The sequence below is a fragment of the Caretta caretta genome, chromosome 7 (genome assembly GCF_965140235.1).
Source record: "Caretta caretta isolate rCarCar2 chromosome 7, rCarCar1.hap1, whole genome shotgun sequence".
Classification (NCBI taxonomy): domain Eukaryota; kingdom Metazoa; phylum Chordata; order Testudines; family Cheloniidae; genus Caretta; species Caretta caretta.
In genome coordinates this window covers 55,193,952-55,219,767 of record NC_134212.1, presented here as the reverse complement: position 1 = coordinate 55,219,767, position 25,816 = coordinate 55,193,952, and the positions used below count along the sequence as shown (strand labels likewise).

Here is a 25,816-nt window from a genome sequence, read left to right as displayed (position 1 = left end):
GCACCCAGAGTAGGGGGTGAGGTCCATCAAGGGGTGGACAGCCCCTCCTGTTCCCCCCTCACTGCAGGGGCTGGTGTGTCCCCTTCAAGACCCTGTCATCTCCTTGATGGGGGATGTGTGGCTGCCCTCCAACCCGCATTTGGAAGTGAATAAGCCCCTGGCGGCTTAGGGCTGTGCCTGCTTTGTGGACCAGACGTGAACCCTGAGGGCAATCGCTCTAGGAGGTTTGAGTATAGATGCCATGGCAGTTGCTGCTCTGCGTTGCTGGCGAACACGTGTTAAACTGGCAGTGGGCTGGTAAATGTCAGGCTGGTGCTGAGGCCACCCAAAGAGCTAGGCCAAGGGAGTTTGGCCAAATCTGCGGGGATAGTTTGTTAACGAATGGGTGGTGGAGTCCCAGCTCCCTCTGCTCCCAGCGGTACTGGTGTCACTCCAGAGAGACCTCAGGGTCCTGGTCTGATGTCCCCAAAGCAGAAGGCACGTGCCACTGGGCTAGGCTGGCTCTTTACAGGCGACTTTTTCTCCAGTGACCAGGGGTGGATTGCATGAGAGCAGTAATTCGACACTCCCACCAGCTGGCATGCAAGCAAGCAGTTTATGTAACTAACTTGAACTGAACCGCACGCCACAGAGTAGAGAATCACACTCCGCACACTCACTGTTGGAAGACCTCCGGATACAGCAGCTGAGGGGAAGCAAAGCTGAGATCTAGGGAACAAAGAGGTAATGATTCCTTCGGGGTTTTGCTCCTGGGTCTGGGACATGGGGAGAGTGTATGGATTGCAAAGATTTGCCATTCTCTGCAGCTCAGCTTTGGGGAGAAGATGGCTATTTTATAGAGTGATTCATTTCAGTGTTTAAAAATGTTAACTGAAGGAAAACCAAGAGAGCGTTGATGAGCACCCAGTAAATAGCTACAATAGGTGAAAATACAGATTGATTTATCTGTTCATCTGAAATTATTCTGTCTCAGACATTTCTTTGGCGGCAGTGGGTGCTCCTGAATAGTATTTAACAAGGACAGACTAGCATTTTGTCCAGTGTAGTTTGTTTGTACATTTAAAACAGCTGATGGAAATACAGTTCTTTAGCTTGTGGTTAATGTGGAAATCCAGGTCCCACGGAGACCTTTGGGAGCAGCACAGACAGAGACACTTTTGCATCTTGTTTCACTGTACTTGGAGAGGAAAGGGTGGCTCTTTGTTATTTCCTTTGTCTTAATGCCTGGGACATTCAGATATTGCTTGAAGCGAACAAGGAGCTCGACCCCTGATCATTTAAGTTATGAGATCTGGGGTTGTAGCTGGGCTCCTGGCTCTTTTCTTTCTGGTTGATTCTAGGGCTTTGTGTGAAAGAACATTAATGCTCCTATCTGAGTTTTCCCCAAAGGGAACCCCTCCCCACTGCCTCTGGCTTATCTCAGACGTCTCCCCTCTCCTATTCTCAGCCCTTCGCCATTTACTAGCCCATGTCAGAATGCCAAACCTGAAAAATGTACCCTGGAATAAAGACTTTCGGTTGTGTACACACAGATGTACACGTCCTGGTTGAATTTACAAATTGAGTTAAACCAAGGCAAACCCCTGTGTGGACACCTTATATTGGTTTAAAACTGGTTAGCTTGCTCTTGTAACTGATCTAAGCCTGGTTTAAATCAGTTGACGTGTCCACACACGGAGTTGTACCTATTTAACTAAATCGGTTTAAAATCATGTCTTTGGTGCAACCGTGCTGGTCTACACTAGAAAATTAGATCAACCCAGCTACTTTGCTTGAGGGTGTGAAAAATCCACTTTCCTGCGAGATGTAACTAAGCCGCCCTTAAACCCCAAGTAGACAGCATTAGATCTTCCGTCAGCCCCGCCACCGCCCCTAGGGGAGGTGGTTTAGTGCAGAGACAGGCAAATCCCTGCAGCCGCTGTCGTAAGTGTCTCCACTGAAGCGCTACAGCAGTGTAGCTGCAGCGCTGTAGCTTTGTCCCTGTCATGTTTTAGCCTGTGTATGTTAAGGCGAAGCTAGCTCGAGAGGACTTGTTGGTAATATAAGTTACCTTTGTTATCAAACAATCATTAACGCTCCAGGAAACTCAGAGGAAAAGAGAAACTTGCAAAGAGCTCAACCACCTGAATGGCTGTGAACTCAGGACTCTGGTGACGTCACGCTGGTTCTCCAGTTCTTACGTGGTCTTCGGGACAGACAAGCTCTGTATTTCGAATGTGGCAAGCAGCTCTTCCCCTTCCACCGGATCAGTTCAACGGAGGAGACCAGACTCACATTAGTGACTTTCTAAGAGAAAAAAACAAAACAAAGCAGAATTTTGACATTACTTAAACAAAACCCTCACCCCAGCCTTTCAGGCCTTCTTTATCCATCACAAAGAAACACAAGCAGGGCACAAGTCCAACCATCTCTTAATTCCTTTGCAGGTTGCCTTTGAAGCCAGTTCTGCTTCCCTCAGTCACCTCTTCCCTTCGGCTTACAGGGACTGCGGGGTGAGTAGGTGAGCCATGGGGATGAGAAATACGGGCAGAGCGTTGAGGGATTTCTACCCGTTCTTGGAAAGCCAAGCTCCCTCGCAGCTCACCCATCAACTGCACTACACCAAGCCTCAGCCCAGGGGCTAGTGCGGGACACTTGGTGGCTAAATTGGCTGGCTGGTCAGTCCCTTGTGATCAGCTTCATGCAAGAGCATGTAACATTTACCCCAATCCTCAATAGAGCCCCCACTGCATCATGGGATATTACTCTCAGAGGAAATTGTCCAAGACACCTATCTACCACTTGAAAAAATCTCCCTGCTCCTCACTTGGCTGATAAAGCTGATCTGAGGGGTTTATTTATTATATAGCTTATTCCCCTTCCTTGATGGGAAGAGCTGTATTGCTATAAAGTACCTATTTAGTGATGTACTGGCATATGCATGGGGGGGGGGGGGTTGTGTTACTTTAACTGTACCAGTATAGTTATATTGGTACCTCTTGTGTGTGTAGACAAGCCCTGAGTGACTGATCTGCCCTATTCGAAGTTTCACAAGTATAAGGTGGCTTAATTTGTAATCTACTGGTGAGTGTGTGCTTTGCTACATGTCACCTCCATGCCAATCTGCGAGGGTCTGAATTGTCACAGGCCCAGCGATAGTGCTTTCTAGCTGTAGCAGTGCGTGTTTTTAGCTGGTTCAGTCCCCTGTTGTAGGCCAGGATGGCAGCCGTCACACTCACTCCAAATCCCTACCTGTGGCTGTGACTTTCCACCTCACTCAGACACTCCTCTTGCTAATCTAAGCTTCCCAAACACGTACAGGTCCGGTTCTTCACACTTGCCATGTGTGTTGTTCTGGATGATAGTGAAGCCTGGATCTGAGCTTCAGAGCTGGGGTGGTTTTTTGGTTGTTTTTTTTTTTTTTAAGATTCAAAATTGTTTTTCTTCTTACAAAAAACTTTTATTTTCTGCCCTTTTTCTAATGTTTCCCACCCAGTCAATTCCAACAGATGGGAGCTGTGGAGCACCCTGACCTTCCTCCAGTGGAGTTCAGCCTCTGTAACAAAGACATGAGGTCAGGCACAGCCAATCACAGCATCCTATCCATCGGGGAGGAAGAAGGAGCAGGCAATTTCCTGCGTTCTATCCCAACACGAGAATCCCTTCAGTGCCCTAGGGGCTCTGTCGTGAGCTTCCATGACATCCAGTACACCATCAAACAGTCCCATGGGCCCCTCTGCAAACGGACAACGGTGGAGAAGAAGATTCTCCACAATGTGTGGTAAGTTCATGCATCCCAAAATCTCTTTTGGAGAAAGGAGAGGAGTGAAATTTGTTAGAGGGGAGAGGCATCATCTCCTGCAGAAGCCTCCTTTATGCCACTGAGGACTAGGGACAAGGAAGGGAACATGGTTACTGCTTTCAAATTGGCGTGAGGGAGGATGTTTCACTTTTTTATTCATAATTTTTCTAAAACTTCCCACCCCATGGAATGTGTTTGGATCCAAAGTCAGGCCCCGGTTCTGCCAGGGGCTCCCCGGAGGCAGATCCCCATTTGCAAATAACTGTTTCCCTTCTCTTCCAGTGGCATTATGAAGTCGGGTTTGAATGCTATCCTGGGACCAACAGGGAGCGGCAAATCCTCGTGAGTATTTCTTTGGTTTCCTCCAATGGAGAATGAACAGTCCTAGGTGGAAACTCAACTCATTGGGTGCTGGAGGAGAATAGATGGAAAAATCTAAGGCCCTGGAAAGGCACCTTCGTGATTTAGGAACATAGGTCTGGAAGGAACCTGCTGGATCAAGTCCCCTGCTGTCACAGGCAGCCACGTCATATCATGCCAGCCATGAATTTATCAAGCTCTGTTTTAAAACTAGATAGGTTGTTTGCCCCACTACTCCTGTTCAAAGGCTGTTCCAGAATCTTGCCCCTCCGATAGTTAGAAATCTTCTGCTAATTTCCAGCCCAAATTTATTCATGGCCGGTGTATACACATTGCATGGGCTTCAACTGAGAGTGTAGTTTCACGCAGGGGTTCTCAACCATTTCCATACTGCAGCCACTCTGGACCCCCCTCCCATGTAGTCTCCTGTTTACCAGGGTGATTGTGACTCCCTGTTTTCTATCAGGTTACAACCCCCAGGTTGAGAACCCATGGTCTAGTCCAGTGTTTCCCAAACTTGGGACACCGCTTGTGCAGGGAAAGCCCCTAGCGGACTGGCCGGTTTGTTTACCTGCAGCGTCTGCAGGTTCGGCCGATCACCACTCCCACCGGCCATGGTTCGCTGTGCCCGGCCAATGGGGGCTGCGATCGGCCGAACCTGCGGACACGGCAGGTAAACAAACCGGCCCGGCCCTCCAGGGGCTTTCCCTGAACAAGCAGCGTCCCTAGTTTGGGAAACACTGGTCTAGTTCTTAGAGAAGAGGCAGGACTCTGGGATTCTATTCCCAGCTCTGGGGGGGAGCAGAGTCTGACCCCAGGGTTTTGTTCATGGTTCTGTCACTGATTTGCTCCATAACCTTGAGCAAATGATTTCCCTTGTTCTCCCCATCTGTAGCATGGGGGATGATAATACTTTCCTGTCTCACAGGGGTGCAGAGGGGCTGCAGCAATGTTTGTAAAGTGATTGGAGATCCCTGGGTGAAAGATGCTAGGGAAGTACAAAGTAGGCTACTTCCATTTCAAAGTTGGATCTGTTGACTTGCTCTTGTGTGGGAGGAAAAGAGTCTTGCATTGCCACGCTCTCACCACCACGGTGGTCAATGTAAGAGTGACAATGATGGGCAAAGTAGCTCATGGAAGATCATTGCAATGCAAGGCCTAGAGCAGGGTCATCACCCAGGAAGATCAGAGTGGGGGGTGAGATGGTCTCTTACAGCCTTCGTTGAACTCCTCCCAGCAGGGTGGAGTGATTTAAATCAAAGCTAGTTAAATCCATGATTGAAATAATGATTTAAATCACCACGTGGCAAGCCTCGATTTAAATCAGCAATTTTCATCAACCTTTCCATTTGTACTTCAGTTATTTTCTAAAGACAGATGCCTTCTCATTTGTTGAAATAGCTATTAAAATATGTTGATTTACCACTAAAGAGAGCTTTTACGCTAGATTTGGTGCATCTTTTTGCAGCCTACAAGGGTACACTACAACTATATACATTTATTTAAGCAATTATAGAGCAGAATGTTTTCAGATTCTTATTAATTGTACATTTTAGTATGTTAGAAAAAGGTGAATTATATCTTGCTTATTTATTAGATAATTAATGTTTTGCTCATGATTTGTGTCAAGCTGCAACTAGAATTTAATTAAACACACAAAACAGAATATTTACGTCATATTTAAATGCTTTATGAGATTATAAGATGTTTAGGCCTTAACATATTTTGCATTAAATTCAGATTTCATTGAAACAGATGTATATTTAAAAATACTTATTACAATTTAAATAAAACCAAAAAAATCTGATTTAAATAATATTTGATATCTAAATTTTTTTCAAAAAAGCATCCATTTGTATTCACCCAGGATAGGACAAAATCCTATCTGCATAAGGCTATGTCTGCATTACAGAGCCTACGTCGGCATAGGCCTGTCAGCGTAGATACAGCAAACACCAACAGAACGAGTTTTCCTCCGATGTAGGAACATTGTTAGCTACATTGACAGAAGTACTTTTCTGTATACATCTGCATCTATACTGGCGGTTTTGTTGCTATTCACCGACATACCTATACCAATATAAATTCTAAGTGTAGACCAAACCTAAGAGTTCACTTTGGTAATAGTGTTTTATTCACCTCTTTTTGTATGTGTGTGTGTGTATATATATATATATATACACACACATATATATAGTTGCTCCTCATTTACAATGGATAGGAAACTTAGACAGCACATTTTTGAGTTATAAAAAATTAGCTTGAGTTTGGCTGTTAGCAGAAAGACTCATTCCTTGTCTCCACCGGGATTAAAGCCACTGCTTAGAGTGGGGTGAATAACAGAATTCTCAGTTGACTTGTCATTCCAAAAAATATTGGTTTTGGCTGAACAGAAAATGATGTTTGACGTTTTTGGTGAATCAGAAAGTCAAAAAATATTGGTTTCAGTTCCAACAGAATATCATGTTTGACCCACATCTAAAAATTTTTTTCAGTTTCAAGCAATTTTTTTATTGTTTTCAATTTTTAAAAAAATAAAAGAGGAAAAGTTCAAAAGGACAAGTTATTTGCAATTTAAAAAATGGAACCGTTTCACTCTGAAAATGTTGAAATGAAATGGTTAGACTTTCAGAATATTTTTGTGGTTTGGGGTTTTTTTACACACAATGCAGTGAAATCAACAGGAATTCCTGAAAAATTTTGCTGTCATCAAATCTTTGCGTTTTTCACCAGAAAAACGTTTTGGCTGCAAACTACCACCCAGCTCTACCAGTGTTGTGGCTGCTCCAGGACAATCTCCTAGCTGTAGGCACTATTTACACGAGTGCAACATGATGTGCACCTGTGAATTGCACCTACAGTAAGAGTTTGTACCAATGGCTAAAATCCCAGTGCAGTTGAGGCCTGAACCTAATGCCTCTTGCACTGCTTGTAGCTGAGATCAGTCAGTTCACAGCATGCTCTGAGCAAATTACAGTGCAGGCCCAACAGAAATGCAAAGCCTTAGTAATTATCCCTAATCGCGAAATGATTTTCCCAATGAAAATAAGAGTAGTTATGGAGGAACCTAAGGACTGTTGCTTGTCTTTAGTCTCCTAGATGTGCTGGCTGCTAGAAAGGACCCTGCTGGCCTGTCTGGGCAAGTATTCGTAGATGGCTTCCCGCAACCTCCGAATTTCAAGTGTATCTCAGGATATGTCGTGCAGGTTAGTGTCTGTTTCTGTTCTCTCTGCCTCCTGGCTGGGAGAAGCTGAGGAGCAGAGATATTGGTCATCAAGAGTGGTCAAGGTGTGAAGTCTTTGTAAAGGGGGTTGCATGAGAATGGAAAAGTGGCATCCAGACTCCTACATGGTCACATGGTTCTTTAACCAAGGTGATGGCCCACAGGCAGAGACATCTCAAGCAGGGCCCTTCAGATGCAGGTGGGTGGTTGTCATCAGATGTTTTACTATATCTAGTCCTTGCTAAAGCTGGGAAGCAACAAGAGCTCTAAGGATTTTCTTCAGACTCTGGTCAGCCTCACTCCTACCACGTTACAGGCAGGAAGTGCCAGTTGAATCGTGGAACGAGATTGAAATGGTGGACTCAGCTTATTCCAGAGTAGCAATGACAACCTAGAATTCAGGTAGCTGGGAGAGGCAAAGAGAACATACCTGAACTTGGCAACTAAAGCAGCAGCTGAAAACAGAGGTTGAATTGATGTTGGCTTTCAGTCCTCCAGCTGATGTCAAGTCCCAGGATCCAAACATTCCCCTGTAGCTCTTAGAAAGTGTGAAGGATTTTGATTTTTCCCATAAGAATTCCCAGTTTAGGAATCCTTGCTTTCCAGTTTCCAACCCACCGGCTATCTATAAAGCAACCAAAGCAAAATGCAAAGTGACCTGCATATGGGGAAAATTATTGGGCTGTGCCCCCCCTTTTTTCTGCTTTGTAGGTGGATGAAGGGCGTCAGCGGGTTAAAGATATCTGCTCCTCTCCTGCCTTGGAACCATATTAATTATCCACAGAGTCAGCACTTTGGCTGATGTACCTAAGCATTGTCTATGGAACTCTGCTGATTTCCATCAGCTGAAGGTCTGGCTTGCAAGCCTTAAATAGTAATTTCAATGCTATGGAGCTGCACAGATGTGTGCAAATTTGACAGGTTTAATCTGATCAAAGTGCCCAGGACTGTGTTGAACAGTTGCGTTTTGAGAGCAGTGGGGGTGGTGCTTCCTGACCAGGTGCCACAGAAGAATGTCGGATGGAAGCACTGGTGATGCTGAAGTCAGTGGCAAACCCCCCATTTATGTCATCGGGGCCAGGATTCCACCCACAGTTTTGGTGCTTTGTGGGGTTGAGTATGACTTGCAGCTGGAGCCAATAGGTGTTAAAAGTGTTTCGCTGGCTCAGTCTCATATTGGGGGCCTTGGCTCCTCCGAGGGGCTGCTTTTCAACCTATCGAGACTGAGTACTTGCAACTTCAGCTGGAGTTCTCAGTGCTCAGCACCTCTGGGAGTCAGGCCCACAGTAACTTACATGACAAATGACCTCCCAGTGCAAAGCTGCATAGCCTGCATTTCCAGCACTACAGCAGCCTTTGTGGGAAGCAGTGTTGCCTAGTGGATAGCGCATCGGGCTAGGGGACAAGAGACCTGGGTTCTGTTTACTGACCTGCTGTGTGAGTCCCTTCCCCATCTCTATAGCCCTTTGTGTGCCTTGTCTATTCAGATTGCAAGCTGTCTGGGGCAATGGCTGACCCTCACTGTGTGTATGTACAGCTCCTGGCACAATGGGCCCTGATCCCTGCTGGGGTCGCTCGCTGCTACAGAAAGGCAAATAACAAGGTGCCTGGGACTGAGCTGAAATGTCCTTGGCTTTTCAGCAGTGAATTTGCATTGTTTTCAGGATGACGTGGTTATGGGCACGCTGACTGTGAGGGAGAATCTACTCTTCTCTGCGGCCCTGCGCCTCCCCAGCTCCATCAGCTTTAAAGAAAAGGAAGAGCGGGTCATCCAGATAATCACTGAGCTGGGGCTCAGCAAAGTAGCTGATGCTAAGGCGAGTACCTGCCGGGAGGAGGGGTCAGGGGGAGAACCTGCTTCAGAATCCTAACTTCTCACCCATATAGTGGGGATGGGCACTGTACCATGGTAGGAATGCAGGGCTATTCTGCTGAGCTGCCCTGCACTCAGGGGCTACACCCAGCACAGAGATGTAGAGTTACTTTTGCTGGCTCACTCTGATGTTGGTTCAGCTGCATCCCATTAGCTCCAAGCCAGAGATATAAAAGAGTTTGTGTCTCTCTCTAAGGCTGAGAAAACTAGGGTAGGAGGGATCCTGCAGAGAAGACAGTAGGAACAGCTGAGCCATGAAGGCAGTTTTAGGTTTTGTTGAGCTCCAGGAAGTGGGGCAGCTTGGACCATGTCCAGTGTGCATGTGCTATGTAGGAACAGGGGAAGAACTCTGCCTACAGCCCCCCAGATCACAGGGCTCTCTCCTTTGCCAGCCACTTCCTGGCTTTGCGGTACGATGTGAGAAAGTCGGGGTCATGATGCTAAAACTCATGAGGGGTCAGAAGGGCCCCAGGTGGCAATCTCAGCTGAGGTGTCATCATTGTCCCCTCTGGTCTACTCAGGCCCTTATGCCATGCCCATCACTGTGGTAGCTGAGCACTCAACCGCACAGTGGAAAAGGCTATGGGGCCCATCCCACAATGGGGTGAATCCATCCTTGCCCCATCTCTGGTTCCCTGGGAGCTGCCGGTGCTCAGAATCTCTGAAAATCAGGCTGCCTTTCGCCAGCAGCACAACTTGTGTTTGAAATATTTGCTCTTGTGTATGATCTCCACACTGCTGCTATGGTGTCCCCTGAGGACAGGATCCAGCAAGCACGGCTTGGCCTAGCGCTTGCAGACATGGCTAGTCCCCTGGGAGTTAATGGGACTGCTTGCCAGAGGTGAGAGTAACTTAAAGGACTTACCGGTATGCCAGAGTCCTGAGCAGGGGGGCGGGGCCTCAACCGTAGGCGGGGCCTTTAAATCCCCAGACCCTTTAAATTGCCACCTGAGCCCTGCTGCCGGAGCACTGGTGTAGCAGCAACAGTCCGGGGCTCCAGCGGTGATTTAAAGGAACTGGGGCTCCCAGCTGCTGCTACCGCAACTGAGTCCCGGGCCCTTTAAATCGCTGACGGAGCCCCAGGGACTCCCGGCTGCTGCCGCTACCCCAGGGCTCTGGCAGCGGGGCTTGGGTGGCGATTTAAAGGGCCCGGAGCTCCAGCCACTGCCGGGAGCCCCAGCCCTTTAAATCTCCAGCCTGGGGAAGCCAGTACGGTTGGCGGTGTACCAGCTCTTGCCGGTATACCGTACCGGACCATACTGGCTTACTTTCACCTCTGCTGCTTGCCATGGCAACCCTGGTGCTCCACAGCAAAGCCAGGTACCAAACACAAAACTCTTTGCTGTAGGTAGGAACAGAACTAATCCGAGGGGTGTCAGGCGGGGAGCGGAAGAGAACCAACATCGGCATGGAGCTCATCACGGAGCCCCCAGTCCTGTTCCTGGATGAACCCACCACTGGCCTGGATGCTAGCACAGCCAACGCGGTGCTCATCCTCCTAAAAAGGTAGGAGCTGCAGGGGTTTATTATCTAACACCAATGCTTCTGTGCTCATCTAAACCCTTGGCTTCCTAGTCTTAGTGCTGGTGAAAGAGGCTGGCCTGGCAGTCTCTTTCTCAGGGCCTGATCCAAAGCCCATTGACTTCTTCAGGGCTCTGAGCTGAAGCCCAGTGAACAGCCACAGTATGGACAGTCCTGTTGCCAGCTTCCCACTGCAACCAATGCACCCCAGCTCTGTCCCGAAGAGGTCACCTCTGGAGCAGGGAGGATTTGAGAGCTCAGTCCTCATGGTCTAGTCACTTTTTGGCTGTCACTCAGAGCGACTAGAGCTGTCCAATGGTGGATTTTTCAGTTTTGCTGGCAATTCCAAGAAGTAACAATAGCAAAATTTGTTTTGGGTTGAACCAAAAATTAAACTTTTCAAAAATTTTCAGCAAATGGAAGACTCAAAAAATCCCAAATCCTCTTGGGTTGAATGAGCCACTTTGTCTTGACAAAATTGAAAAGTTTAATTTTAGTTTTCACCAGTTTGTGTTTTAATAAAACGAAAGGAAATTTTGAAACAAAAGAAATCACTTCAAACCAAAAAATTGAAATATTTTGTTTCACAACTGTCAAAGAATTCCGGTTTAAAAATTATGTGTATATATATATATATATTAGGTCTTTGGACCAAAACAATCTAGTGAAATGGACATAAAATGTTTTGATGCCGCCAAATCTGCAGTTTTGGACCAAAAAAGTTTTGTACAAAACGTTTTGCCCAGACTTCCTCCCTACGTTAGGAAAATGGGCCATGGCTGATAACAGGTTTCCTCTGGTCTCTCGTAACTGAGGCTGTAGATGGACTGACTGCTGGGTGTAGATAGGGCCAAATTGTCCATAACAACCATTCCAGAAAGGCTGCTGAATCTCTCATTCCACCAGAGATGGCTCCCTCCCTCTCAGGCTTGCAGCTTATTGGCTGGGCATTGTAGGGGAAGCTTTCCCAGCTGCTGCCCATGCTGTATCTGTTCTGAGGGCAAAAGCCTTCAGGGCTGTCAGTTTGGCACTTTCTTCAACACTATGTTCACCCAGTGAAAGGGCTTTCAGCAAACTTAGTTCAAAGGAAAACTAGGTAATAGTGGTCTGGGTAGACTAGGCTAAAACAGTAGCTAAGAGAAATGACCGTGAATGACCAGATCCTCTTGCCCTCTCTTCTGAAATATGTATATAAGAACGGCCATACTGGGTCAGACCAAAGGTCCATCTAGCCTAGTATCCTGTCGTCCAACAGTGGCCAATGCCAGATTGCTTCAGAGGCAATGAACAGAGCAGGTAATCATCAAGTGATCCATCCCCTGTTGCTCATTCCCAGCTTCTGGCAAACAATGGGCACAGTTGAGATTTGTACTCTTTGCTCCTATCCTAGGCTTTCGAGAAGAGGTCGGACCATCATTTTCTCTATCCACCAGCCCCGCTATTCCATTTTCAAGCTCTTTGACAGCCTGACGTTGTTGGCTTTGGGAAAGGTGCTGTATCATGGTCCAGCAAAGCAAGCCCTGAACTATTTTAGTTCTATCGGTAAGTCTGCAGTGCAAATGCAATAATGCTAATCCCTATTATATTTAAGTGCTTACGTCTCAAAACACGGCAAGAGATAAGGTAACAAATTATTTTAATTGCTTAGTGTCTGATCCTTAATAGCAATGGATCAGCTCCAGCTACATTTAGCCCATTGCTGCATTTTCTAGACACAAAAAGCAGCCCCATGTTTCCAGTCTGAATGAGTTTTATGTAGATTAATAAAAGCAAAAAAACAAAAGTAAGGTCTCCATGAGAGCTCAGGGTATATCCCCTTGTGGGCTCATTGTATCCAATCTGCCTCGCAAAATGATGGCCGACAGCAGGCTCCCAGACACTTAGAAGCTCAGTAAACAAATGACAAGGTCACTACAGTTAGGTGGCTATGTGCATCCCAGGCAGGGTTATCTCAATGGGTCTCACGCTGAGGTCTTTGGACCACTGGGGATCTGGGTGCAGGGTCCGCAGGTCTGAAGGCTGCTGAGAAGGTGGGGAGACTGGCAGGGAAGATCATGTTCAAGAGGGTATTTCTTACAAAGGGTGAAAAGCACTGTGGCTGGTGCCTATGTAACCCACACACCTCCTGGGTGTGGTGTTCTGTCCCATCTATTGGCACCAAGATCACTTGGAGAGAGAGAGATTAATGAGTCTGCTCTACAACCTTTGCTAAGGGCCATGTGGCTTTTAGCTCATGCAGTAGAGGCTCATGCATTTAGCTCCAGAGGTCCCAGGTTCGATACCCACACACCGACGGCCAGGGTCTGTCGGTGTTACACCTACACCTGTGTTAGCAGGGTAATGACTACACAGTGGGAACCCTGCTTCTGTGGATAATGGAGAGTGTTTTGTGGACTCCTGGGTTCTATTCCTCTCTCTGTCACTGTGCTGTAACCTTACGTTCTGCCCTGTCACTCTTCCTCCCTCCGTGCTCAGGAGCACACTTCATTGTGTGGGTGCACAGCTTACTCCTCTCTGGCCAGTGAGTGGCGGGGGACAGATGACCAGTGTTATTGTGTCTCCTCAGCCCCTCAGTTCCCTTCTCACCCACCCACTCACTTGCCACAGGCACCGCTGGCCGAGCAGCCCTGCTCTCCTGACCTGTGGCCAGAGTCCCCAGCAGAGCAGAGGCGACATGGAGGGGCCTTATTGCTCCACAGGCCAAGTAGGTACCATGACAGTCTAGCCCTGCAGAGCACTGGAGATACCTTGAGCTTGATTTTCAGAAAGGCCGAGCACCCACATCTCAGTTCAAGGCAGAGGGAGCTGCAGGTATAGTTAGTCCCAAGGTGTCTCTAGTTAAACACCCAAAACCAATGCAGACTTGTCAGAATTGTGGACTTAACCTATGGATATGCCTCAGTTTCCCCACCTGTAAAACAAGGGGTAATCCTCCCTCCCAGCAGCGGTGCTGTGGTTAGTCAGTGCTTCCAAAGCACCCCAAGAGGCTTGTGTGAAAGAGGCTGGGGGAGGGTGGAGTGTTCTTATAACTGGTCATTACCAAGCAGTGTTCTGTCTAAAACATGAATGTGTTCTGCTTGTTATCATTACAGGGTTTCAATGCGAGCCCTTCAACAACCCGGCTGACTTCTTCCTCGACGTGATAAACGGTGACTCCACCGCTGTGGCCGCAAGCAGAGGTGATCAGAGTAGCCTGGACAATGGAGGGACTGGAGGAGGTGAGCCAGTGAATGAGACAGCAGGCCTTGGCCAGATTGCAGGGGAAGTTGCAGGCAGTGAGGGTAGATTTTTGTTTTGTTGTTTTCTCCTAGTGAATGGGCATTTTGTTGTATTTTCCTACTCGTACTTTGCCCTCACATATAGCACCTTTCAGCAGGAGCCGTCAGGCTCTCAAAATGCTTTGAAAAGGTGCCTTTGTGCTGTCAACCCTCTTTTACAGTGGGCAAAAATTGAGGCATGGAGTTGTGGGAAGTGACTTGCCCGTGGTCACCCAGATAACTGGTAGCAGAGGCAAACTAAAACTCAAGCCCAAGCAGAATTCTGACCCTGAAAAGGGAGCAGTGCCACAGATTCCCTGAAATTCATTAGAGATGTTGGTAATTGCTGTTGGTTTTATGTGGCAGGTGCTCAGATAGTATGGTGATGGGCAGCAGTGTAAAACTCTGAGACAGCCAGATAGCTGGGAGCAGGACCCAGACATCCTGATTCCTAATCCTATGCTCTAACCACTAGAAAACAGTGCTTGTCCTTCAAGGAAGCAACATACACAAACCAGCCAGCATTGATTTATGATCAAACACTGTCTTTTTCTGTAGCCGTGTATGCATATGCAGTGTGCAGCACTGTGTAATACAACAGGTCTGTTGTATGGCCAGACAGCGAAAGCCCTGTTGCACAGAATCTCTCTGTAGAGGGTGCACACTCGCGCTCCTCCACCCAGTGAAGAAGGTGCCGGCCACCTTTAAAGCAGTTGGGTAGCTAGAGTGCTGTCACTTGGGCCCAGATTCTCAAAGGGATTTAGGCTCTTAACACCTACTGATTCATTACATTGAGAGTTAGGCACCTAAATCCCTTTGAAGACCTGGGCCCTGGTCTGCAATGCCGGCCAGCAGTCTCTTTAGTGGGCTCCATGAATAAGGAACCTGGAGCAAACCCAATGGGGAGCTCCAACATTGACTCCAAATCCTAGTCAGCTAAAGATTTCACAGGTTCCTCATGATCAGGGGTTGCATTAGTGAGATCCCACTGAGCCAGCGGTACTGGGTTTAAGATGGGAGACTGGACCAGTCATGCTGAGTCCTGTCTTGGGCGCTTTACTCTAGGGGTAATCGGTGATGAAGAGCAGAATGCGGACAGGAGCGTAGTGGAAACTCTGCACCAGCAGTATCTGAACTCCAGCCAGTATCGGGACACAAGAGAAGAGCTGAAGAAAGTGGAGCTCAGCCAGCAGAATGAGCAGGGGAAGTCAAGGCACGTGAATGAGGTCACATATGCAAATGGCTTCTTCACCCAGCTCTACTGGGTGTCCAAGCGTGCCATCAAAAACCTCATCAGAAACCCCCAGGCGTCTGTGGCACAGGTGAGACACTGCTGCTGAGCAGGACCACTCCAGTCTCACTCTGCAGTGGTCCTATCAGGCTCCTTGCTGTGGTATCGCCGTCCCCGCTAGATCACTTGTTTGAATCCAGCCCTGGTCAGCAGGGGCAAGAAATCGTGACTGCCTGATGGCTGGCTGGTGACCTATGTGAAACTCCAGGTCTTTAGTAAACATCGCAGCAGACCCCCTGGCTGGCTGGCTGAGCTGAATGGCAGGTAAACGCCAGCAGTCAATGACAGTGCCTCTGAAGCAAGGCAGAAACAGGGGAGGAACTGGGACTCCTTGCGGTGTCTCCTAAGCACAATGTCTTTGCTCCATACAGATTACACAGCCCTGAATGACAGGGACTGTAATTAAAAGCACTATTTAACCCTAAACAAATGAGCAGCAAGCAGGATTCAGCACAGGGAGACAGTGGGCTGAGTTCTTCTCAGAACACTCCTGTGACCCCATAGCCATCTCTAGCCCACATGTCCATCAAGAAACAGAATTTCACATGGGCTACTGAATGACTTTTGCTCCCTGCTGACCAGGACTGGAGTCCAATCAGTGATCTTAAAGCAGAGGACTCCAAATCCCATTATGTCAATCGATATTTATAAAGCACCTGTCAAAATAGGGCTGGAATTTTCCAGGAACCTAAGGGAACTAGGCACCCTTCTTAGACAATGGGCACTCAACCAACTTAGGCACCATTAAAGATCCGAGCCTTAGTTCTGTACAAGTACAGTGACCGTGGCAGGGAAATGGTCAGTTCTCCATCCCACTGGGGATGTAGTCACTGCCTTGAATTTTGAGTGTGCTGTTAATTCTCTGCCCTGTTTAGGGTTAATGTTACTTTGGAGCACGTGATTCTGTTTCTTTGGGGAGGGGTGTGGCCAGGGCTTTTACGCTTGTCCTGGGGATAACTGATGGGAATTTGGCCCAGTATCTTTGTACCCAAACACTGGCCGAAAACGTCAGAGACAAATGTGAATTTTGGGCCCTGTACGTGGCTCTAATGACTTGTGTTTTATCCGATGACTCCTCCCTATTCTTTCCTTTGCACAATTCCTTTTTCTTTGCACCTCCAGATTGCAGTGACCATCATCCTAGCCCTGATTGTGGGGGCCATCTTTTTCAGAGTAAAACTAGACCAAAGTGGCATTCAGAATCGGTAAGGCTTGAAGTAGGGTCAATCTCTGCTACATTTCAGCAGCAGGGAGGCATCGGGTCCCTGGGCTACATTCAGATCCAGGAGGGGTGAACAGGGTTTGACATCCTAGCTTTTGGTGCCCGAGGTCAGGCATTACTGTAGTTCCTGAAGCAGCAGCTGTGCCATCAGCCCCAGGAGTATTCCCACATGGAATATGAAGGAAACAAGAAGAGACAGGCACAGCCACAGGTGGTATCAGTTACGTATCTGATATCTCCTATACGCAATGTTGGTCCAATAACATATATTACATACCCACCTTGTCTCTCTGATACCTCCTGTGTCAGGGAACTGTACTGTATTGGCAGGGGAATGCCTTGATGATATAATAGGCTTCTGGAGTCTCTAGCGCTATGATCCTGGATAAGGTTTCTGGTATTGGAGAATTTGGCCTGTGCCTTGGTCTTCAACTATTTTGATTTGTATTCCAGGGTTGGATCCTTGTTTTTTATAACCACAAACCAGTGCTTTTCCAGTGTATCAGCGATCGAGCTGTTTATAAAGGACAAGAAATTGTTTGTGTAAGTAGCAGCCCTCCCACAACAATTTCTTTATCAGAATTTAGGACGGAGGGTGGGAATTTTGACAGACTACCTGAAACGAGTTTCACCTGCCAGGACCTGACTTTGAGGCATTGCTTCTTCTCTGCAACCTCTGTTGCTATCAAAGATCGTGCCACTGAAATAGGGACCCTGCTCTGTTTTAGGAACCTGGGATGGTACAGAGGGAACATAGAGCCCAAGCTAAGTGGAGGGGGGACAGAATTTGGGGAAGCTGCACAGGAGTGCTCAAGAGGTAGAGATAAGACAACCCATAATCAGGGGCACCAGAATGGAGGGCCCAAGGCCCTCATACTTTTTGACCAGGCCTGGCCCACTGCCACTGCTCTTCCCCCTGAGGCCCTGCCTCCTAGGCAGGCCAGGAGCTGGAGCGTGGCCCAGGTAAGAGCAGTCCTGGGGAGTCACAGACCCTCCACCTGCTGAGGGGGAGGGGGGCAAGAGCAGCCCCTGGCCTGCGTCCCCACCCTCTGGGCCCCAGGGCAGGTGGATGGTCCACAGCCCCCCACAGCTGCCCACGCGACTCTTACAATGGCCAGGCTGCAGCTCTTCAGCCCCTGAGGCTCTGCCCCCAGGCCAGGCTGGAAGCTGGAGCTGGATCGGAGTAAGAGCCGCACAGGCAGCTATGGGAATCCACGGACCCTCCACCTGCCCCGGACATGGGCCAGAAGCTGCTCTCGGGCCCCTCCACTCTGGGCATGCGGAGGAGCGCAGGCTCCCCAGGCAGGCTCTGGCTTCCAGCTTGGCCAGGGGACAGGGCCCCGGGGGAAAGAGGGAGCTGGGCCTTGTGCCCCCCCCCCCGCCACTTTTAGGCAGAATCCATCACCCCTGCCCATAATGGCTTAGCATTGAGGCCCAGCCCTGTAAGGACGCCAGAACTGTGAGCCTGGTGATCCCACATACATAGATAGGAAATAGGCCTCAAAGAATAGCTTCCACATCAGTGGGCATCAGATCCTTGGCCCCTGTGAAGTCCCCTTTGCATCACAGCAGTAATGCAAATGTGGTTTAAAGCTGCCCCTAAAGGAATCTCTCTCTGAAATGCAACTGTAACGCACTGGAAAGTGTATGTTACAGGTCCCCTTCTGTGCCTATCCACACAGGATATGAGTTGTTACAGCCCTCAGCTACAGCGTCTTGGGTCAAGCTGTAGTAACTCCTACTTTTAGCTCTGAAGCTCACTTGATCAATCCCTGCTGTGTTGACAAGATGACAGCTGTCACATAACTACCTCTTAAAAGTGTATGCAGTGCCTCCATAGGGTGCTGGCATGATAGCCTCTGGAGACTGGATGCATCTGCCTCTTCCCCACTACAGCCTCAGCAGCAGCACTGCCAGCTTCCCTCAGGTTGATTTCTGCCAGCGCTGTGCCCTAGAAAGCACTCTAGGGATGAGGGCCTGTCAGAGTTCAGCCTCCACAGCTTAATCATTGCTTGGCCTGTCTACAAAGACTGCCAGCGCAGGCTCCTGTTAGTGCTAGTGGTGACCGGGGCACCTTGGCCCTGGTAACTGACCTGAGACCAGCTCATTTCACCTGGCCCAGCAAACAGCAAATGACTTGTGGTTACGACCTGGGCTGGATTTGAGTCAGTGGCCTAGAAGTGAGTCCCAATTTTTGAGCCTTCCACTTCCGCTTGGAAACAGATTTTCAGAGTTAGCCAGGGAAACTTTCAAATCAATCCTCTTCCAGTGAGAACCAGCCTTTGGCCTTCCACCTGTGCAATGTTCAGGACCATTCCCTGTGGGGGTGGGGGGCTTTTTCAGCATAGTAAGGCTTTAGACTGCTATAGTGCCTTCCACTCAGGGATCTCAAAACCCTTTACAGAGCATAAGGAAGCTCTTATGACAGCCCTGTAGGGGCAGATCAGTATCGTTCCCCCCCCCCCGCCAAACTTTATGGATTGGGAAACTGAGGCACAGAGCAGGTAAGCAACTTACCCAAGGTTGGATAGTGAGTCAGTGGCAGAGCTAAGAATAGAACCCAGTTATCCTGACATTACAGATGTCTTTTTAATAATTAACAGATAGACATTGCTCATTGTAGTTCTCATCCATATTGATAACCTCTAAACATGTACAATAATCTGTGTTCCTGTCTTCACAGCCATCAGTATACCAGTGGGTACTACCGAGTGTCCGCATACTTCTTTGCCTTGTTGATTGGAGACCTTTTGCCCATGAGAACTGTTCCAGTCATTCTCTTTTCATGCATAAGTTACTGGATGATTGGTAAAGAATTGATACGTTCACTTAACCGCCCTTCCTCCCCTCCCCTGTTCTTGCAGAAACACCTTCGATGTCTTGAATCTGAGTCGTCCATGCTTAATTTCTACAGCTAAGCCACACAAATGTTTTTTTTAAAAAGGGGGAGGTAGTGCCTCCAGGGTCCCTGCACAGACTGAACTGTGCGAGTGTTTGGAGGCTGTTAAATGCAGTCTGATGTACAGAAACAATTCATGGGGTGAAATCTAGCTGGAAGTCACGCTAGAAAAGGGCCAGCCGGCAGCAGGAATGCAGGGTGAAGCTGGCTACCGACTCCCAGTAAATTTACTTTTCAGTTTTCATCTCCTGAATTCTTGGCCATCTGGCTTCTGCTTCATTGCAGCCAACTCTAAACCCTGTTGCTCCTCGCCTAAGCAAGTGCCTTGCTACCATGGACAGGGATCCAAGAGCAGCTGCCCAGGTTTTGTAACCCAGGCATTCACCGGACCTGTCTGTCTCTTGCTGTTTTGACAGGCTATCAGGCAGTAGCAGGACGGTTCTTTTTCTTCATACTGACACTGGTGCTAGTGTCCTACACAGCCACGGCCATGTCTCTGGCTATCAGTGCTGGGATGAATGTAGTGGCCATTGCCAATCTGCTTATCACTCTTTGCTTTGTCTTCATGCTTGTGAGTATTGTGTGCGTGGCTGGGGGTAGAGGGGGTTGCATGGAAGGCAGATCTGGATGGATTGAGCACTAATGGAAGTGAGGGATTGCTAGGGGTGGGGAAGCTCTGACAGTCTTGGCCCTTGCCCGTACACAGTGCACCTCAGTCCTGACCTCCAGCACCCCCTGTCACTGCAGTCCGAGATCACACATACAACTCTACCAATGCATGTTACTTCTGCCTTGCAGCTCCCACACAGCTATTCCAGTCCTAGACTTCCACCTAATGCTGCCAAATGCCCATGGGCCTCAGCACTGACCTGCAGTACCCCTTGCCCACGTTGTCAGGCCCAACATAGCTCTGCCTGTGAACCACTCTCCTACTGCACCCTCTGCTATTCCCATCCTGTCCTGCATCCAGTGTACCGCATCCTAACCTGCTGCTGCACCTTTAGTTATTCCAGTCCTGGTCTACAATGCACCTTAACCCTGACCTGCAATGCTCCCTGCTTGTCTAGTCCCAAGCACACCATACCAGTGCAATTCTGCTGACCCACAACTTCACCTGCTATTCCAGTTCTGGCCCATCAAATAGCCCTACCAGTGCACACAGTCAATAGCCTTCCTTCTGGCAAAGAAAGTTGCCGAGGCTCATGGCTCTGTGACGTGAGCATGTCCGTAACGAGGATTGGGCTGAGAGAACCAGGCTCCTTTTACTGCTTGCCAGGGGCCATATTCACCAGTGGCATTAGTGGGTGCAGCTCCTCCAAAGCCTGCAAAGGCAAGCCTGCTTCCACCAAAATTCTGTGTCTCAAATAGAAGTAAATGTTTTCATGATTTCTTTAACAACCTCAGTCAAGGAAGTTTAAAAACAAACCCCTTTTCCCTGCACTGCAGGCAGCCTGGACAAACAGTATCGTGCCAGGTCATGGGGAAAAGACCTTGAAATAAGCTGTAAAGGGATGTATTTTGTTGTGCTGAATGCTGCACGTAGTCTGAGGAATGGGGATGTTCACCCCCCCATTTATGCTTTGGCTCTGGTTTGCTTTTGGCTTTCGCCATTAACTTGTTTCTTCCTTGAATACATTTCTTCAAGGCTTGGGTGAGTTTAAGGTGGGGGTGATGGGTTTTTAACTCCTGTAGTTCTACAGGTACAGCCTGAAGAGTGGGTGCAGTTTGATTGGCATACAGGTGCCGTTTTCCCAGGTGGGAAGGGGAATAACCAGTATAAGGCACACTTTTACCAGTACATGTGCATCCACCCTAGGGGGAGCAGTGTTTCTTTAACTGTACTGGTATAGTGAAAGTGATGCAACTCTTGTGTTGCCAAGGCCTAAAAGTGTATGGATCTGTGTCAGTGCGTGAACGCATGACAGCCTCTTTCCTTCTGTCATTTCAGCTCTTTTCTGGCCTGTTGGTGAACCTTCCTTCTGTCATGGGATGGCTGAACTGGCTCAAATACTTCAGCATCCCCAGATACGGCCTCACAGTGAGTAGAAAATGTTATTCTGAAATGAATAAGGTGCTCAGGGTGTCACCTTCTGGAGAGTTTTTTAAGGTGAATAAAATTATTTTGAAGTAATTGCTTAGGACTCTTTTTAAAATAATTTTATGAGTTAATATATTCTCATGAAAGGTGTTGGGTTGGAAGCTCTAGGGAATGAACTCCTCTACTGAGCCACAAAATAGGTACCACCTGGGCAGCAGCAAGGCAAATCACCCTATCCTGCCACCCACCCATGGGCTTAGCCCCTAGCTTGGAGAGACCATCTCTATAGGTGAGAGGGCAGTTCAGTAGTCCATGGCTTGATAGCAGAGATTGCCAGCGCAGTGACCACTGTGTGGTGGCACTATATGTGATGTGGACATCTATCTATGTTGTTTGTATGGCGCCCATTACCACAGTGTCTGAGCACCTCACCATCTTTAATGAATTTTCCATGGGAGGCAGGGCAGTGGTACCATCCCATGCTAGTGCCCTAGTCACCACACCATCTTTTCTTCCACCAGGACCAAGCTGGGACACCCAGCCCTGTTCACGTAGAACCTCAGACACCTTCTCAGAAAGCAACAGCTAAGGTTTTCAAAGGCAATGAGTGATCTTTGGCCCCTCAGTTTGGGTACTTAACGTGAGACACCTGAAGGGAGCCTGACTTTCAGAGGGCGGGTGCCCAGCACTTTGTGGTATCTCACATCAGGTACCCAGAATCACTAGCCACCCTTCAAAATCTTGGCCGTTCCAGCTGAACATTACCTATTTAAATCGGATTTGAACTAGCGAGCCGAGCTGAGAAGCAAACTCTGCATGTTTGCCAGGCGTAATTAGCCACAGGGAAGAGAAACACCCAATAGCTTTTCACCCAAAACTGAATATCCTTCCTGCATCATCAGGCGTCGCTTAGGGCAATAATAACGCTCTGTCATCCCAGTCTATCGTGCTGGTTGCTAGAATGGCTCCCTTGCTTTGTTTCAGTAACTTAACATTTTTTCCCCCCTGAGGATAGGTTTTTTGACCTGTTGATCAACCCCCAGCCAGAAGGATCAGACATTGCTCTTCTACTGGTCCCTGTCCAACTTAGATGGCTCTACCAGGAGTCGAAATCTCCCACTGGCCTAACTCTCAAGGTCATTGGGACACACAGCACTTCTCACTTCATCAGGGTGCAGCACCTAGGAAATGATTTCACCCAAAGCTGAATGTTTACTCAGCACAGCATCCGATGAAGTGAGCTGTAGCTCACGAAAGCTTATGCTCAAATAAATTGGTTAGTCTCTAAGGTGCCACAAGTACTCCTTTTCTTTTTGCGAATACAGACTAACACAGCTGTTACTCTGAAATCAGCACAGTAGGATGATGTTGCAGTATTTTACTACATCATGATGTCTGCTTTCCTCCACAGGCCCTGCAAGTCAATGAGTTTAGAGACCTTTACTTCTGTGGTGAGAAGCCCCAGAATATTACTGCGTCCTCTGGGGATGCAGCTGATTGCTCCCCAAATGCTACACAATTTGGAAAAACGTAAGTCTCTGGCTTACAACAGTTCTTGGGCCTCAGTGGGAATGAATTTTCTGAGGGTGGAGTTTTTACAGCCATTAGCTTGGGGTCACTATACTGCTCATGAAAGTAGATGCTCATCAGCCGCTTTCTCAAGGAAGCATCGCAGGACACCCACCTCAGCAGATTTTGGGGGGGCTCGTGTCTGAGCAATTTTAGCAAATATACTGTAGTTCAGGGGGGAACTGTAGGCTGCGGGCCTGGAACCCCAGCCTGGGAAGGACGAACAACAACACATCCAAACGAACTTTGCCTATCTGAAATTTAGTTTTGGTAGCCTGCCATGGGTTATCTTTATAAAGAATATTTTTTTTAAAAATCCTCATGTTTTCCCATAATGGGGTATATCAACAACAAAAGAGAGGCTGTGGAGTTGTCATGAGAGGTTAAAAAGTTCCCATCTGAGATGGTTTAGGAAGAATGAAATCATCCCCGGCATGATGCAGAAGCACAGGCTGTATGACCTCATGGTAGGACACTTCAACCCAAATGAGTCAGAGTATAAAAACAGGTTTCAGAGGAACAGCTGTGTTAGTCTGTATTCGCAAAAAGAAAAGGAGTACTTGTGGCACCTTAGAGACTACAGATAAATTGGTTAGTCTCTAAGGTGCCACAAGTACTCCTTTTCTTTTAGAGTATAAAAAGATAAGGTACCAGCTTAAACTGTTTTAACCCTGGATACAGTGAGATGTGACGGTTAAAGGGTCACTGTGCTGACATATTAGGTATTGCTGGTACTCTGAAGCCAATAAAGGAGCCAAAGTGGTCTAGAGGATAGGAAAAGTGGGAGTCAGAAGCCCTGGGGTTGTATCCCAGCTCTGCTACTGACCCACTGTGTGATTTTGGATAAGCCTCAGTGTCTCTGTTTGGGGAGAAAATGTCTCTGCAGAACAGAAATAACAGTAGCCACCTTCGCAAAGCACTTGGAGATCTCTGGCAGAACATGCTAAGTATCACTATTAACGTCTGTCCCATGTCCCCCTGCAGGTGTTATGGTGAAACATATCTGTTAAGCCAAGGGATTGCATCTACCAACTGGGCCATGTGGGAAAACATAGTGGCTCTGGGCTGCATGGCTACCATCTTCCTCCTGATAGCCTATGGGAAACTTCGATTCATGAAGAAGTTCACCTAGCCTCACCCATTACATTACTCTGTGATTTACCTCAGGACTTGAAACTGCAAAGTTTGTCAGGCCCACTGAAGACCAATGAAAGATTCAGTGGGCATCGGCTCAAGCCCGATGTTTCTTGCACTTGACAAGTGGCCACATTTTGCACATCTATTATGTGATCATATGAGTAACATTTTTTACCTTGTCTATTGTTGAATTGCTGGCTATTTTATTTGTAAGGAATTGTTAGAAAATCATGTTCTCTTACACACTCTAATTTATATAACTTCATTATTCTGTGGCCACTGTCTGCAGTATCTCAGGAAAACATATTTAAACATATAAATTAATGTGAACCAGATTTCATTTTGGCAATCACCTTTATTCTGCCTATCATGGGTATATAATGACTGTTTTTCTGCACTGGTATCGGGTTTTTACTAGTGCCTATTGGATCACAAAAGAGGCCTGTTCTATGAGGCGCTTCAAGGTTTAAGACTAGAAAACATTTTAAATTGCCTTGCTTTGCAAACTGGGCATGGTGCAGATTTTATCTCTAGTAGCATCATAACGTCAGAAGCTTTCCCCATACCAAAATCAGCTCTCCTACCACAAGGTAAAGAAGAAAGATCAGCTATGTAGGACCTGCCAAACCCAAACAGGCTCATGGTCAACTAGTGTGGTCTTTCTCAAGCAGTGGGTCTCAACCTCACAGGGGCGCAGAGTGTGCTGTGGAATTTAACATTGCAGAATCGAAATTTTTCAACAATAAACAAATATTATGCCTAATTCTATACATACAGTGAATGGCTGCAACCAGTAAGTCATGTACAGCGAAGGTCACCACAGCAGCACTAAAGATTCTGCAGTTATTTCTTATTCTCAGTACAGGGAAAGAGTACAAAATCTGATACCTCTATGTGATATGTTGGTGAATGTTTATTTTATAGAGGGAACCGCAGTCTGAGTGTATCTTCACGCACCGTTAACTCTTCTTAAGTGAGCCTAGCTCCACTGGAGCAGACGTGCGGCCAAACAACACTTGAGCAGCACAGCATGATTAGGTTGGCAGCACAGAAAAGCTGCATTACTGGCTCCAATGCCCGCAGCAGTGGAGCTTCAACCCACCCCCCGGGCCAAGCTAGCTTGAGTATAAAGCACCACTTCACTTGATCTACAGACTTTTGTGTGTGGGCCTGACTCAGGTTAAAGGCAACACTGGAGTTACAGCTCGAGCTAGCGCTGCAGCAAAGACAACCCTTACTGTCCTGAAGATAAGCATGTGCAAGTCATCTGTGGCAGGCAGAGAGCACTTATCAAGATCACAGTTGAGCCCAGCCATGCTATCACCACAAAACATGTGTGCTTCTGTTTTTCACTATCAGATAAGGAAGGGCCCCTGCTAGATCTGAAATCACAATTCCTGGCTTTTCACTTCCTCAGCAGCTTTGAATTGTTCGTACAAATGTTGGTGTTGACTAGGTCAGTTTAAATAACTAAACAATGTTGTCTGATACTTAGAATTGTTTGTGATTAGTCTTCTTGTTTTTAAAGTAATTATTAAAACATTTTTAAATGTGTTGTTTGCTAGAAAAAGACACTTTTTGGTATTACACGGCCATTAATTAACATATCCATAGCTATTTATATTACTGCCTGGCCCTGAGATCA

General features: G+C 47.6%; 1 protein-coding gene across 3 annotated transcripts; it reads left to right on the top strand.

The window, feature by feature from the left end:
* The first annotated feature begins 588 nt into the window (after positions 1-588).
* LOC125639750 (broad substrate specificity ATP-binding cassette transporter ABCG2) lies at positions 589-25,725 on the top strand. Of its 3 annotated transcripts, none has more exons than XM_048857389.2 (17): positions 589-723; positions 2,427-2,492; positions 3,476-3,760; positions 4,064-4,123; positions 7,233-7,347; positions 9,029-9,181; positions 10,586-10,743; positions 12,149-12,300; positions 13,851-13,976; positions 15,081-15,337; positions 16,429-16,511; positions 16,982-17,071; positions 19,212-19,336; positions 19,844-19,998; positions 21,376-21,465; positions 22,877-22,995; positions 24,019-25,725. In XM_048857389.2, the coding sequence occupies exons 3-17, from the start codon at positions 3,489-3,491 to the stop codon at positions 24,164-24,166; spliced, it is 2,103 nt and encodes a 700-aa protein (XP_048713346.1). In that variant the 5' UTR covers positions 589-723; positions 2,427-2,492; positions 3,476-3,488; the 3' UTR covers positions 24,167-25,725. The 3 variants fall into 3 exon arrangements, 2 of the variants coding, with proteins under 2 accessions (XP_048713346.1, XP_048713347.1); XM_048857390.2 differs by having other exon boundaries at positions 2,427-2,500; XR_007357591.2 differs by lacking the exon at positions 19,844-19,998 and having other exon boundaries at positions 24,019-24,149.
* The last annotated feature ends 91 nt before the right edge of the window (positions 25,726-25,816 follow it).